The 12,246-nt window shown below is 35.4% G+C and overlaps 1 protein-coding gene across 4 annotated transcripts in view; it reads right to left on the bottom strand.

The window, feature by feature from the left end:
* LOC149037003 (uncharacterized) overlaps positions 1-12,246 on the bottom strand; it is an 81,396-nt gene that overhangs the window by 11,390 nt on the left and 57,760 nt on the right. The window contains exons 1-12 of one of the 4 annotated variants that reach the window (XM_089188292.1): positions 11,776-11,956; positions 9,108-9,146; positions 7,945-7,993; positions 6,322-7,525; positions 5,201-5,463; positions 4,401-4,668; positions 3,661-3,768; positions 2,655-2,756; positions 2,174-2,263; positions 1,311-1,397; positions 839-940; positions 399-491 (exon numbers count right to left, since the gene is read on the bottom strand). In XM_089188292.1, coding sequence (XP_089044418.1) covers positions 399-491; positions 839-940; positions 1,311-1,397; positions 2,174-2,263; positions 2,655-2,756; positions 3,661-3,768; positions 4,401-4,668; positions 5,201-5,463; positions 6,322-7,525; positions 7,945-7,962 — 2,335 coding nt within the window. In that variant the 5' untranslated portion in view covers positions 7,963-7,993; positions 9,108-9,146; positions 11,776-11,956. Of the gene's footprint in view, positions 1-398; positions 492-838; positions 941-1,310; positions 1,398-2,173; positions 2,264-2,654; positions 2,757-3,660; positions 3,769-4,400; positions 4,669-5,200; positions 5,464-5,842; positions 6,166-6,321; positions 7,526-7,944; positions 7,994-9,107; positions 9,147-11,775; positions 11,957-12,246 lie in introns of those variants that run through there. The other 3 variants (XM_089188293.1, XM_089188294.1, XM_089188295.1) reach the window with 3 other exon arrangements.

Here is a 12,246-nt window from a genome sequence, read left to right as displayed (position 1 = left end):
CACTCCAAAACATTTACGTTGCCTGTTTCCTGCAACAATTTAGTGTTCCATTTTCACTTGAATTATCTGTAATTAAATTCACTTAAAATATGTATTGTGTGAATTGACAAAACGGTAGACACCCCTTTCCCCTTATTTTAATTCCCTTGAAGAATTGAGTTATTGGCATTCGTCTGTAATAAATATGTGTGCAAATGAACTTTCTCATCTCACCATGGAAGTCTGGCTATAAAACCCATTAAGAGTACTCTACATGTAGTATTTGACAAAAGATTTAACCAGAGCTGTAGCCAATAAAAAGCTAGTTATCAGTCAATATTACTAACAGTAACTGCAATTTATTCTAAAAACAAATTAACACAAAATTTCTGTATTAACTCTGTGTAAGGTTTGACTACCTTTGAAATTGGGATTCATTAAGGGTGCACGAAGATTCCCCTGACTATAATCCACAGCTACAGCTGGAGCAGGCAAGCCATAGCTTGAGGAACCTTTCAAAGTAAATGCAAACCACAAGTTAAACCCAGATCTGCTCTGTGAATTGGAAACAGTTGAAACATCTTATGAAGTGTTAGGTGAAAACTTACACTTGAAGCAATGCAAAGGTGTCAATAGGGTATACAAGTACTTCTTGTCCATGAACAAGTTTAAGGAAATTTTGGCAAGCAAGCCGAAGAAGTTGAGAAGGAAGCCTGGAAATAGTAACTGTAAGAACTACAGAACCCAGTCAAAATCTAACATTTTTAACACGCTCCTGACGTACAGTAGCTGGAAAATGCTAAACAATATCATGCTGACTGTTTGGTGAAAAATTTTCCAGTGACTTTCCCCATCTTACCCTGAGGATGACTTCTCTGCTGAACAAGTCCTGTATAACATGTTGAACTGCCCCTGGCAAATTGATACTGATCATGTTCAGTAGATGGGTGTCTGTTCTGGCCTGATATGGGTAAAATACCAATAATAAGTATATTTACTATTACTGGGTATTATTCTTATTATTCTTCTTATTATTATTTTTATCATAATAGTATTAATTATTATTAACCACTTTTTGTTATTAATGTTATAATCATTACTATTATCATTATTATTATTATTAGCCACTTTAAGCAATGTAAAGAGTTGATAAGATATACCTCTTTTCAGTGAGTAGTTTAAAGAAAATTTTAATGGCCAAAACTGTAGTACCTAAATGGTAATTGCTTTCAAACTGCTACCATGTCAGCAAGCAAGGCAAAGAAGCAAAAGAGTAACTAGGACTACAAAACCCAGTCAAACTGCAATAGTCTAACAAGCTCCCAACTTACAGTAGTTGCCAAGTCCTCTGTAATATGTTGAACTGGCCCCAGCAAATGAGTTTTGATCATGCTCAGTAGACGGATGTCTCTTCTGTCCTGATATTAGTAAGATACCAAACATACCAATTAGACACTTTGGGGTTAAAGTAAGACACAGTTGAATCCCGATACCTCAACCCATCACTAACTCAACCCTTCCCTCCTGGATAACCTTCATAAATTTAATACAATTTTACCCTTGGTAACTCAAATCCTCAATAACTTGAACTTTCCACTAACTTGAAGCAACTTCTGTTTCCCAGCTGTCAGGTCATACTCTATATATTTTTACACTCCATAACTCAAACCACATTGAGCCACTTGTGTCACATCAAAACAAGCAATAAACAGCACTCCAAAACATTTATTCATTTTCACTTGAATTCTCTGTATTTAAATTCACTTAAAATATGTACTATATGAATTGGCAAAATGGTAGACACCCTTTTCCCTTATTTTCAATTCCCTTGAAGAATTGAGTTATTGGCATTCAACTGTAATAAATATGTATGCAAATGAACTTTCTCATCTCACCATGGAAGTCTGGCTAATAAATTGTAGTTACTGTTAGTAATAATGACTGATAACTAGCTTTTTATTGGCCATGGCTCTGGTTAGATCTTTTGTCAAATACTACAGATAGAGTACCCTTAATGGGTTTTATTAAAACCCATTAAGGGTACTCTATCTGTAGTATTTGACAAAAGATCTAACCAGAGCCATGGCCAATAAAAAGCTAGTTATCAGTCATTATTACTAACAGTAACTACAATTTATTCTAAAAACAAATTATCATAAAATTTCTGTATTAACTCTGTGTAACGTTTGACTACCTTCAAAATTGAGATTTACTAAGGGTGCATGAAGATTCCTCTGACTATAATCCACAGCTACAGGAGCAGGCAAGCCATAGCTTGAGGAACCTTTAAAGTAAACACAAACCACAGTTAAACCCAAAACTGCTCTGTGACATGGAAACATCTTATGAAGTGTTAGGTGAAAACTTACACTTGAAGCAATGCAAAGGTGCCAATAGGGTATACTACTACCTCTTGTCAGTGGGCAGGTTTAAGGAAATTTAATCTAAGAAAACTGTAGTTATATTTAAATGTAATTAAACTAACTGCTGCCATGTTAGCAAGCAAGCCAAAGAACTTTAGAGGGAGGCCTGGAAATAGTAACTGTAAGAACTACAGAACCCAGTCAAAATCCAACATTTTTAACAAGCTCCTGATGTACAGTAGTTGGAAAATGCTAAACAATATCATGCTCACTGTTTGGTGAAAAATTTTCCAGTTACTTTTCCCATCTTACCCTGAGGATGACTTCTCTGCTGAACAAGTCCTGTATAACATGTTGAACTTCCCCCAGAAACTTTATACTGATCATGTTCAGTAGACGGGTGTCTGTTCTGGCCTGATATGGATAAGATACCAACCATACCAATAAGACACATTAGAGTTGAGGTGCATTTGGAACGTTTTTAAAATCTTGTTCCACACCAGATGTTATTTTATTCTAACTACCAATGTATAAATAAGACCTTGTATTTGAAATGAGTAAAACTGAAGAAATTTGTTAGAAGTCCAGTGTATGTGTTCCTGTGGAAGCAAACAAGTGTTCTTTTCCAAATTGTAAGCAAAAATGTTCAGCTGAGTGCTTTCAGATACAAGACTCAGCCATAACAACTTAATGCCAAAAATTTAAACATTTTACACTTGTTGCAACATTATTGTACTTTTTTGTTTGCTTAGCTTTCTTTCCAAGCACTACATTTGTGCACAGTAATCATTACATATTTCAACTATTGTAACTACAGTACTTATTTCAAATATTGTTTTTGTTTTAATAAACTTATTACATATTTGCATGCAACATGTAACAACAAAGTCAAGGGTTCAACACATTAAACTAATGATGGCATGAGTCATGCTGAAACATCTCTAAAAACTTTCCTCATGAATCTGAGTTTTACCATATATTCCGATTGTTATTGTGCAGCTACAGAAGAGTTAATTCTAATTTTGAAGTTAAGTAATGCAATTTAGAAGTCCAGCAATTCATATACCATTATGTAACTGTCTACGAAAATTTTTCAACAAAAATGGTCTGGTGGTCAAAACTGGATGTGCCAATAGGGTAAACTTGATGTCTCATTTAACTGAACAGAAAGATAAATCTACACAGAGGGGAAAACAAGGAAATTGTCTCCAAAAATGCCAGTAAAGAACCAACCAATATTAACACTTTTGCTTTCATGAGCTACAAATGGTAGAAGGAATTTGGATTGGATTATTCACCTCATGCCCTCACAATTTACCTTCACAGTAGTCATGATTAGTCAACTCTTTCCTGAGTTGCTTGTGAGGTTGATCTGTACTGACAGGTGCTGGTCTCTTATCCCTCCCTGGTATAGTTGCCCTAATATCTGAAAAACATACATGCACCAAAATAAATTAATGACGATTACCAACAGCATGCAGTGGCAAGTAGATCATGCTTGATTGTCTTAGTAGTAGTGAAGGAACCACATATATCATTAGAATATACTGAATTTCTCATGTAAAATAAGTTCTCATAGACTTAATAAATTAAAAATTTGATATTGGTAAAATCAAGTAAGATCCTCATGTCATAACTTTTAAAATCAAATTCTGCCTCTAGTTCCCTTCTCTTACTTGACATAACTCTTTGTTTGAAGAAAAAAGTTGTTACGAAAGACAAATGCTGCTATCGTAATCTACATTCATAAAAAGAAAGGATCAGAGAATAAAGAAAGAGTTCTCTAGTCAGAGTAAATATCACAAGACCAGTGAAATGGATCAACAAAACAAACAGTACATTTACAAGTTAGAGAGGTCTGTTCACATCACAAATAAATCAAAACAGTCAGTTCTGCAAGCTTTTGTGAAATGATAATTCATAAATACATGTACAGCTTGTAGCTGTATAGGAGTTAAACACACTTGGAGAATGCACTCAGTTATAGTATTTAAAATATCTTGTTTGCAAATTTCATAGATAGGCCAATTTTTAAATGTGTTATGTTCTGATCTATACCTTGCAAGGGCTGAAGGCTGACGTAGTGTACTTCATGGACATGTCCCAGCACAAGATGCTTGCTTTGGTCAAATGGACAATCTGGCTTGATAATTACCTCACTATGGCCTGGAAGACTACTAATCACATGAATGGCTATTTTATAACAGTTTGCTGCAGCCCAGAGAATCACATGATCACCCCAAGTGCCATCTTGTACCATGTCTGTTAAGTAACTACCCCATGTTGTGTGTCTATCAACAAAGTGAAACAGATCTGTTCCATCCACCTTTAAGAGAAAGTCCAACAAGATAACATGTAATATCAATAGCAAAAGAGTTACTTGTAATGATTCAGTATGGTAATATTTTCATATAATAGGTATTACCTTCAAAAGTATTCGCAGATGAATACAAGACTCTTTAGTAACTAGGCTCAATAGTCCTTAATAGTACTCCCTGTATACGTTGGATTGAGTAATTTTTACAACTAACATCATGATATATAATCTTTAAAATTCTAATAGCAAAAAAGGATTAATCTAAATGAATGATTATAAACAAATTCATCAGCATTATACTTGCCACAGTAAAAAAACAAAAAAACATAGCAAGAAGTTAAAACAAAAAAGAAAGACATTGTTATGAAACAAAGACAAGTTGTCCTTTCTAATTGTGTCAACTTCATGTATCATACATGTACACTGAAGACCTTGAAGATGTTCTAATAATAATTGCTCACATTTAACTTGAATGTGGAGCAGAAGATACATTTGTAGTATCTGTCCTAGACATTACATGTACTTTACCAAATATACTCACCTGTTTTGGGTGCTCTCTTAGATACTGAACTAAGGACCGCCTCAATTCAAAATGATGGATCTTTACTCCTTTGACAGTCTCCAGTTGCTCTGACAAGGCATAGAACATACAATTCCCTGACCCTTGATTGTCAGAAATTTTATAGCCCTTTTCTGAAGCAATCTTCTCTAAGTCTGAGAGTGGGTCTGTGTTGCTGCTGATCTTATATCTACTGGCATTCTGTTGCCACTGTTGAAGGTTACGGATGACTTGTTCATTCCCACCTAAAAGAAAAACAACTTAATGATCATTACTTTATTCTTATACATGTACATGACAGGTTGCTGACAAAATCATGGCATATGGCAAAAGAGTAAAACAGAAAGAACTACACAGGTTGAGAATTTAGTATTTGGGAACAGAGGGAACAACAATTTTCAAAGCTTAAGATGTTTTCAAGAACTTGTTGCAAAATGATTGTGTGACAACAAAGGTATACTGAGTAAGGTCAATTACAAGAAGATTTTAATGAAGGGGGTAAGTTTCTAAAGCAACTTTGCTGCTGCATTGAAAGAAGAGTATAACAGGGTAATTAAGTATTATCAACTGAGTTGATAACGTAAAATGGCCTCTGTAAAGGCTTTTAAAGCTGACATTTTGTACAGGTTTCCCTGTTTTGAGCATCATTCACACAAAAGACTTGGCATGGAACTCTGACCCTGTTATACTTATCCTTCATTTTTTTCCTTATAATCTAAAAAAGGTCAATCTAAATTAAGACACAAACCAAGTTGACCATGCTTGTTCAACGTTCAACAGTACCTGCTTTACATGTATGTCTTGAGTAAAATAACTACAGAAAGTATTTCCCATGCAAATGCACTTTACCAAGTACATATTTCAAAACTCTGAAACACTGTTCCTAACCTTGTAGGTAAGATTATTACATAACAAGTAAGTTTACCTATCCCGAGTATTTACCATTTTAAAATATTTGAATATTTGATTCAGGTCTATAAAAAAACTTATGGTAGCCACAGGTCCAAGTCAACTCAAGGCTGATTCAACATTTTACCAGTATACCTGGTTTATCAGTTTTTAGACAAGTTAAGGCTGTATCATTTAAATTTAAGTAAATTTACCAAAGATAAGCTTCTTCATTTTAATCACAAGACTCCTACAAGGCACCTCCCAGGTATACTTTTCCATGTACTTTTCACGCAGAAGAATTGACTCTGAAAGTCGCACTTCTCTCTTTTTCTGACGGACACGCTTGATTTCTCTGGCCCAGTCTTTAGGATCTTCAGAGTCTACCACACTCTGTGAGCCTAAAAGCACTTGCTTCAGAGCTTCTCCAAGTCCTGAATTACCACTGACAAGTACAGGCAGACCAGCAGATAACGCTTCCAGAGCTTTTATTCCAAAACCTTCCGTCCTTGATGGCATTATTGCAAGATCCACTTCACAGAATAAGTCAGCCAGCACTTCTCTGCTATCATCAAAGCTATGAATGATAAGCTGATTACGACTAATACCATGGTGGAGCAACTTATCTGCAATATCTCCTTTACCTCCAGCTGCGCAGACAAACTTGAGTTTGTAAGATTCATCTTTCAACTCAGCAATTGCTTTGGCAGCTATATCGTACCCTTTGACATTGAAATCTGCACAGCTGTCACCACTTCCAATTACAAGAATAAAGAATGTTTTTCTTTCTTTAGTTGCTTGCTTTACTTCCAAAAATTCAGAGAAAATGCTTGGAGTAAGGTCAAAAACATTTTCCTCTTGTTTAACTGGACAAAGGTAACGCTTGTAAACTTCTGCCAGCTTGGGTCCAATTGTGATAACTTGATCAGCCATTTTACAGAGTTGGATTTCTGTTTTTTGCATTTTTTCACCTTCTGAAATGTTTTTGTACATTCCATCTTCTTCAGGAGCAGAGTGAACAACTTGAATCCATTTGCAACAACTGTAATTTGGATTTTTCTTGATGAATGGAATTAGTCGGCCAAGGTGTACTCCATGACCAATGACACAGTCCATTGTATGGTTTCTTGGTGGAGATGACAGCCAAAGAACTGGCTCTACACCAGGAACTTTATCTGCTTCAATGAGCTTCACATTGTGACTTTCAGCACTGCTCCTGTCCTCTCCACTGCAATTTGGAAGCAAGATACTAACATCCACATTGGGGTGTTTGGCTAACTGGATGGCCAGCTCTCGGTTGATAGTTGACAAGTCCCCATCAGTTGATGATCTCCACTCACTACTTAGCAAAGTGACTTTCAGTGTCCTACTTCCCTGGTCTTCCTGTGATGTAGAGGCTACACTAGGAATGGTGGAATCCTAAAACAACAAAACAAGAATGGTATTGACAATAAACTGTAAAATAAGAATAAATCACACTAATAGATGTCCACTCAGTATGTAATGTCAATTCTTTTGTAAACTTGCAGTTGAGTTTTATCCTACGCCAAAAAGTCAGATACATGTAGATTGAGACAAATTTATACCAGGAAAATTTTAAGTTGCTTTGAAGATCTGCACTATCACTGTCACTGATAACAAACATTACAGTTATAAGGAAATTGAAAATTATCCTAATTTCAAAGCAAGTTGAAGAGGATCTTCCTCTTCAACTCACTTTGAAATTGGTGCATGTAGTTTCATTGAAGACATTTAGGTGAAAAAATAAGGGGGTAAATGAATGTTTTTGTCAAAATCAAAGGTTGGTATTTGTAACAGATTTAGATTCCTATTACTACCTTTTGTAGCCTTGACATCACAGGAAGCTTTTAATTTTGAAAAATTATGCTGGAAAAAAAAAACAATACAAAATGTGAGTTTACGGAGTCTATTTAAAAAGCTTTTTATTTCCTCTTGGAATGTTGTTGAGACCACTTATTAGGGCAGTACCAGAGGCTAAATTGACCTTTTTGGGAAGCCTTCATTTTCTCATATAATTAAGATCATTATTTAAGTTGCCTCTTTGCAAAATGTGAAGATTGGAAAACAGCCCATTTTCAAAATGAGAAGTTTTGTTTCCAAGGACAAATCTTGCAGCAAACAAAGATAAGATCCTGGTCTAATGATGTTTGCTGTTCACGAGGTATTTCCTTTAGATGACATTTCTGACACATCCATTTCCTAAGTAACAATGTGATGATGAAAAGCAAAGTACTATCTTATCATGGATTGAACTCAGGAAAGAGCTCTATGGCAGCTGACTACTTACACTTTCCAAGCAACAAAACACAAATACACTTTTTTTAACCTTTTATTCTGAGAATTTTGATGAAATCTCCAATTTTGGAAACACATCACAACCATAGGCAAGTGAATAACCACAGATTTTGTTTCGTCACACCATGCTAAATTGAAAGTTGTTAATTCCCACACCATGTCGTATTTTTGTGGTTCCTGGTGGCGAGGAACATTTATAGTATACCATGGTCTGCAAAAATTTTCCAAATGAGAAGGCATGGGATTGTAAAATTGTCAAATTGAATATTACTTGGCAGACTGCTCTGAAAATCTTTATCATCATCATCTTTGTGCATGTGCCAAACCATTTTGAGTAGTAGTAGAAATTGGCTTGGATTTACAGAAGATTTTTCTCCAAAATGGCCTTTTAAACACACCCCCTAATTCCATGAAATTCCTCAAATTCCAAGGCACTGTGCAAAATAAAAGTTTTTCCCCAGATTATGAGTAAAATGATATATTCCATGTGACAATTTCAGGTCATTCCAACAAATCTGTCAGTAAATAGTTCTTCAATGATTTGAGACAAAATTCACTGAATGTAGTGTTCGATACCACCTTAATTTGGTTGTGAAAATGTACCTCAAAGTAGGCACTGTACAATGAATTATTTCCTCTAAAAAAAAAGACAATCAAGAACAATTTCAATGAAATCAGAACATACCAATTGCAAGTCATCTGACCACCACCTTCTTCATACATCCTAAACAGATAAAGGAAGTAAAAGAATGAATGTTTAAATACATCACCTATTCTGCATTTGGAAAGGCATGTTATAAAAGTCAGAGATTGTGGAAAGAGAGTTATTTATGTTTATGATAAGAAAAAAATATCAAGATTTTCAATGAAATAAATTTCTTTTTGACCTGTGGATGAAATTCAATTGCAGAAATGATCCTTAAAGGTACTACCTTGTAATTTAAGCAATTGCAGAGATCAGGATTCTACTGAAGCCAATAAAAGACAACTCCCTAATATATTTTTGAAATCCAAAACATAGTTTATTGTAGTTTAAACTTTTTTCAAGTCTAACAATTATGAATCCTGATTGAAATGTTGGATCTGTGAATAATTTTGAAAACCCAAAAATACTTTGCGATCCAATAATTTTTGTTGTAATTTTTTAAAATGTTTGAAATTGAAGTTTAATCATTTCCTGCAGAATATGCTCTGAATGAACTTCACTTCTCCTTTAAAACTTCAACTGACTGAGCCTTCTTTTCAAAGTCCTCAGTAATGCTTCAATCAATTTAAAGTTTCAACATCCCTCCTGCCCCCCCTGACAACTCCTTAAGCATTTGCACTTTTGAAAACTTCATACTTTTAAACACCTTCATACTAAAAAATAAAACATTTCTATTTTGCTGGAAAGACTTGACAGTTCTGGTTCAAATTCCTCGCCCCATCCAGGCAAGATTCAAATTCCCCAACCCTCCCAGGAGAAAAGAAACCTTTTTAGCCTGTTATAGCTCAATAAGAAACTAGGAATCTGCTTTATACCAACCAACCTGATGACATAATAGCGTTCTAAAACTAGGAGACATATCTCTATATTTGTGGAGTGGTTGGACACTAACATCCATATAGGCTGGATCATTTAAAAAAGTTATTAAGTGATTTCAGAAATGTGAAAGGTGTGAAAAAATTACTAATAAAAAAGATTGAGAAAATGAGAACTGCAAATGCACTTAAAAACATAAAATGGACAATGAATATGTTTGAGATAAAGGAATATCCGTAATCAATGTCATGAAAAACCTTCTCTCATCAAACCCAAAAATAATGTTACAAAGTGCATGATTACATGTGTTAATTGAGCTAAAATATATTTACATGTTTGCCTTATCCATTGAGTTAGTAGTGAAAAAAGATTTTTTCACATGAGCCCTTCCTAAATTCTGAGTGACACATGAACAGCAACCAGGGTACTTTCTGAACCCTTTACACCCAAACATCATTATGCATATTCTCCATACTGTTCTCTATACATTTCTTATGGTGCTAACAAGGAGAATTTATTTAAAAATCAAGAGCGTCTTTGGATGGTGGTCATTTTCTTTATTCTCATTACCTCAATGTGTGATTCAGGGGTGATATTGTAAGGAGAATTTCGATGCTAGTCACCCTTAGGGGTTCAAGGGTTAAGGCAGGAAGAGAGAAAGGACCCTAGAAACAAGGTTGGGTCTTTCATTCCTGTAAAGGGATCTGATCACAATTTTTGATATGATGTTTTATTCAAAATATTTTGGTTTGAAAATAAAATCTAAGAAATGTGAGCCAGTGTAAGTCAGATATTAATCAGCTAAAAAAAACACTGGGTAAAACCCTCAAAGATTGTGAAAAAGTTACCTTGTCAAGCACCTGAGAAACATATTAAAAAAACAAGTTATTTCTGTAGAGGTTTAGCTCAAGAGTACAATTTAACTTTGAACATGGACATCTGTTCTGGAATTGTTCCAAATATTTCTCACACTGAGACAATCACAGTTTGTAACACAACCCAGAAGTTTATTCACTCTGCCTTCTACTTCAGGAGTGAACTGCTGATTATGGAAAATAAATTCATATTTTAAATGAACAGATCATCCTCCACAAATGTTAGCCTACATGTGGCTGTACCCTCCCCCTCAAAGTGAAACAGCAGAAGCAAGGGAACAGGAGGGAAGCAAAGGAGGGTTCCCTTGCTTCCATTTCGCCTTGGCGGGGGAAGGGTACAGCAACACAAATGTCTTCATTGAGATGCAAATTTAAACTTGAAACACATTTCTCATGTGTGGATTACTAAGCATTTCAACTGAACGAAATTCCACAATCCTAAAATTGAAGTTTTCCACATACAACGGCTAATCCGTCAGTTATTCGGACAAGTTGACCGAAAACGTACACAATTCATGGTACCACGTTTCATGGTACCATCTCCCTTATAACACCTCACAGTTGTAAAGACATGCAATGCAACGAAAGCACGAACAATGCAAATCCAGAGACGAAACGCACATTTTTTTACGCACATTTTTCAAACATTAACTTAGGAAAGTTTAACAAAATTCCCTAATTGAATGGGCTTCTTCGGAAGAAGTAACCTTGAATTAGCAAAGAAGAAGAGCTTTATGCCAGTTTAATTTCCAGTCGGCGCAAACGTTGCAACCTCAGCACATTTGAAAGGCCTCACGAACGATGGAATCTGATATTTCAAATTTGTATGTTTTCTCACGATAAATTGCTTGAGAACAACCTACACATTTGAAGATACCAAAGGTATCTTTACATCTGGAAGTGGCATCGATCAGGTCCTGAAACGTTAAAAAAATCGTAACTCCTCAATCGAATACCTTTGATAATTGACGCGCATGTAAACTGTTGCTGATTATTGCCACTGGTTTTCACTGCTAAAAGTCTCTAAAAGGGATGACCACAACTTCTCCGGTGAACCAATCCCTTGAAGACATGATTACGAGCTGAAGAAATATTGAACTCAGCCCATGATTGACGCAAACGCTCCCTGGCAAGAAGTCAACTCAGTTAAAGATAACCTTCCGGCATTAATTCTGAGAGAAAGTATTGTTATGGGCGTGCGTAGTTCTAAATTATTTTGGTCACATGATGCGGGCAGTTGCCTAACAACGTCTTCTGGGGGTTAGAGGAGTACGAGTTTTGTAACAAGCTAACCTTTAGATTGCGTGACTTTGGGTGACGAATCATTCGACCTGTCACGTCACCGAGACCACTGAAACATCATTATAATCGGGCTGATTATTGGATTAAAACAAACAAAAACGCGTACACAAAAACGAGAAAATGTA

This window comes from Pocillopora damicornis, chromosome 11 (genome assembly GCF_964200805.1).
Source record: "Pocillopora damicornis chromosome 11, jaPocDami1.2, whole genome shotgun sequence".
Classification (NCBI taxonomy): domain Eukaryota; kingdom Metazoa; phylum Cnidaria; class Anthozoa; order Scleractinia; family Pocilloporidae; genus Pocillopora; species Pocillopora damicornis.
The sequence above is the reverse complement of the archived record's forward strand: the minus strand, read 5'-3'. Positions and strand labels throughout refer to the sequence as shown.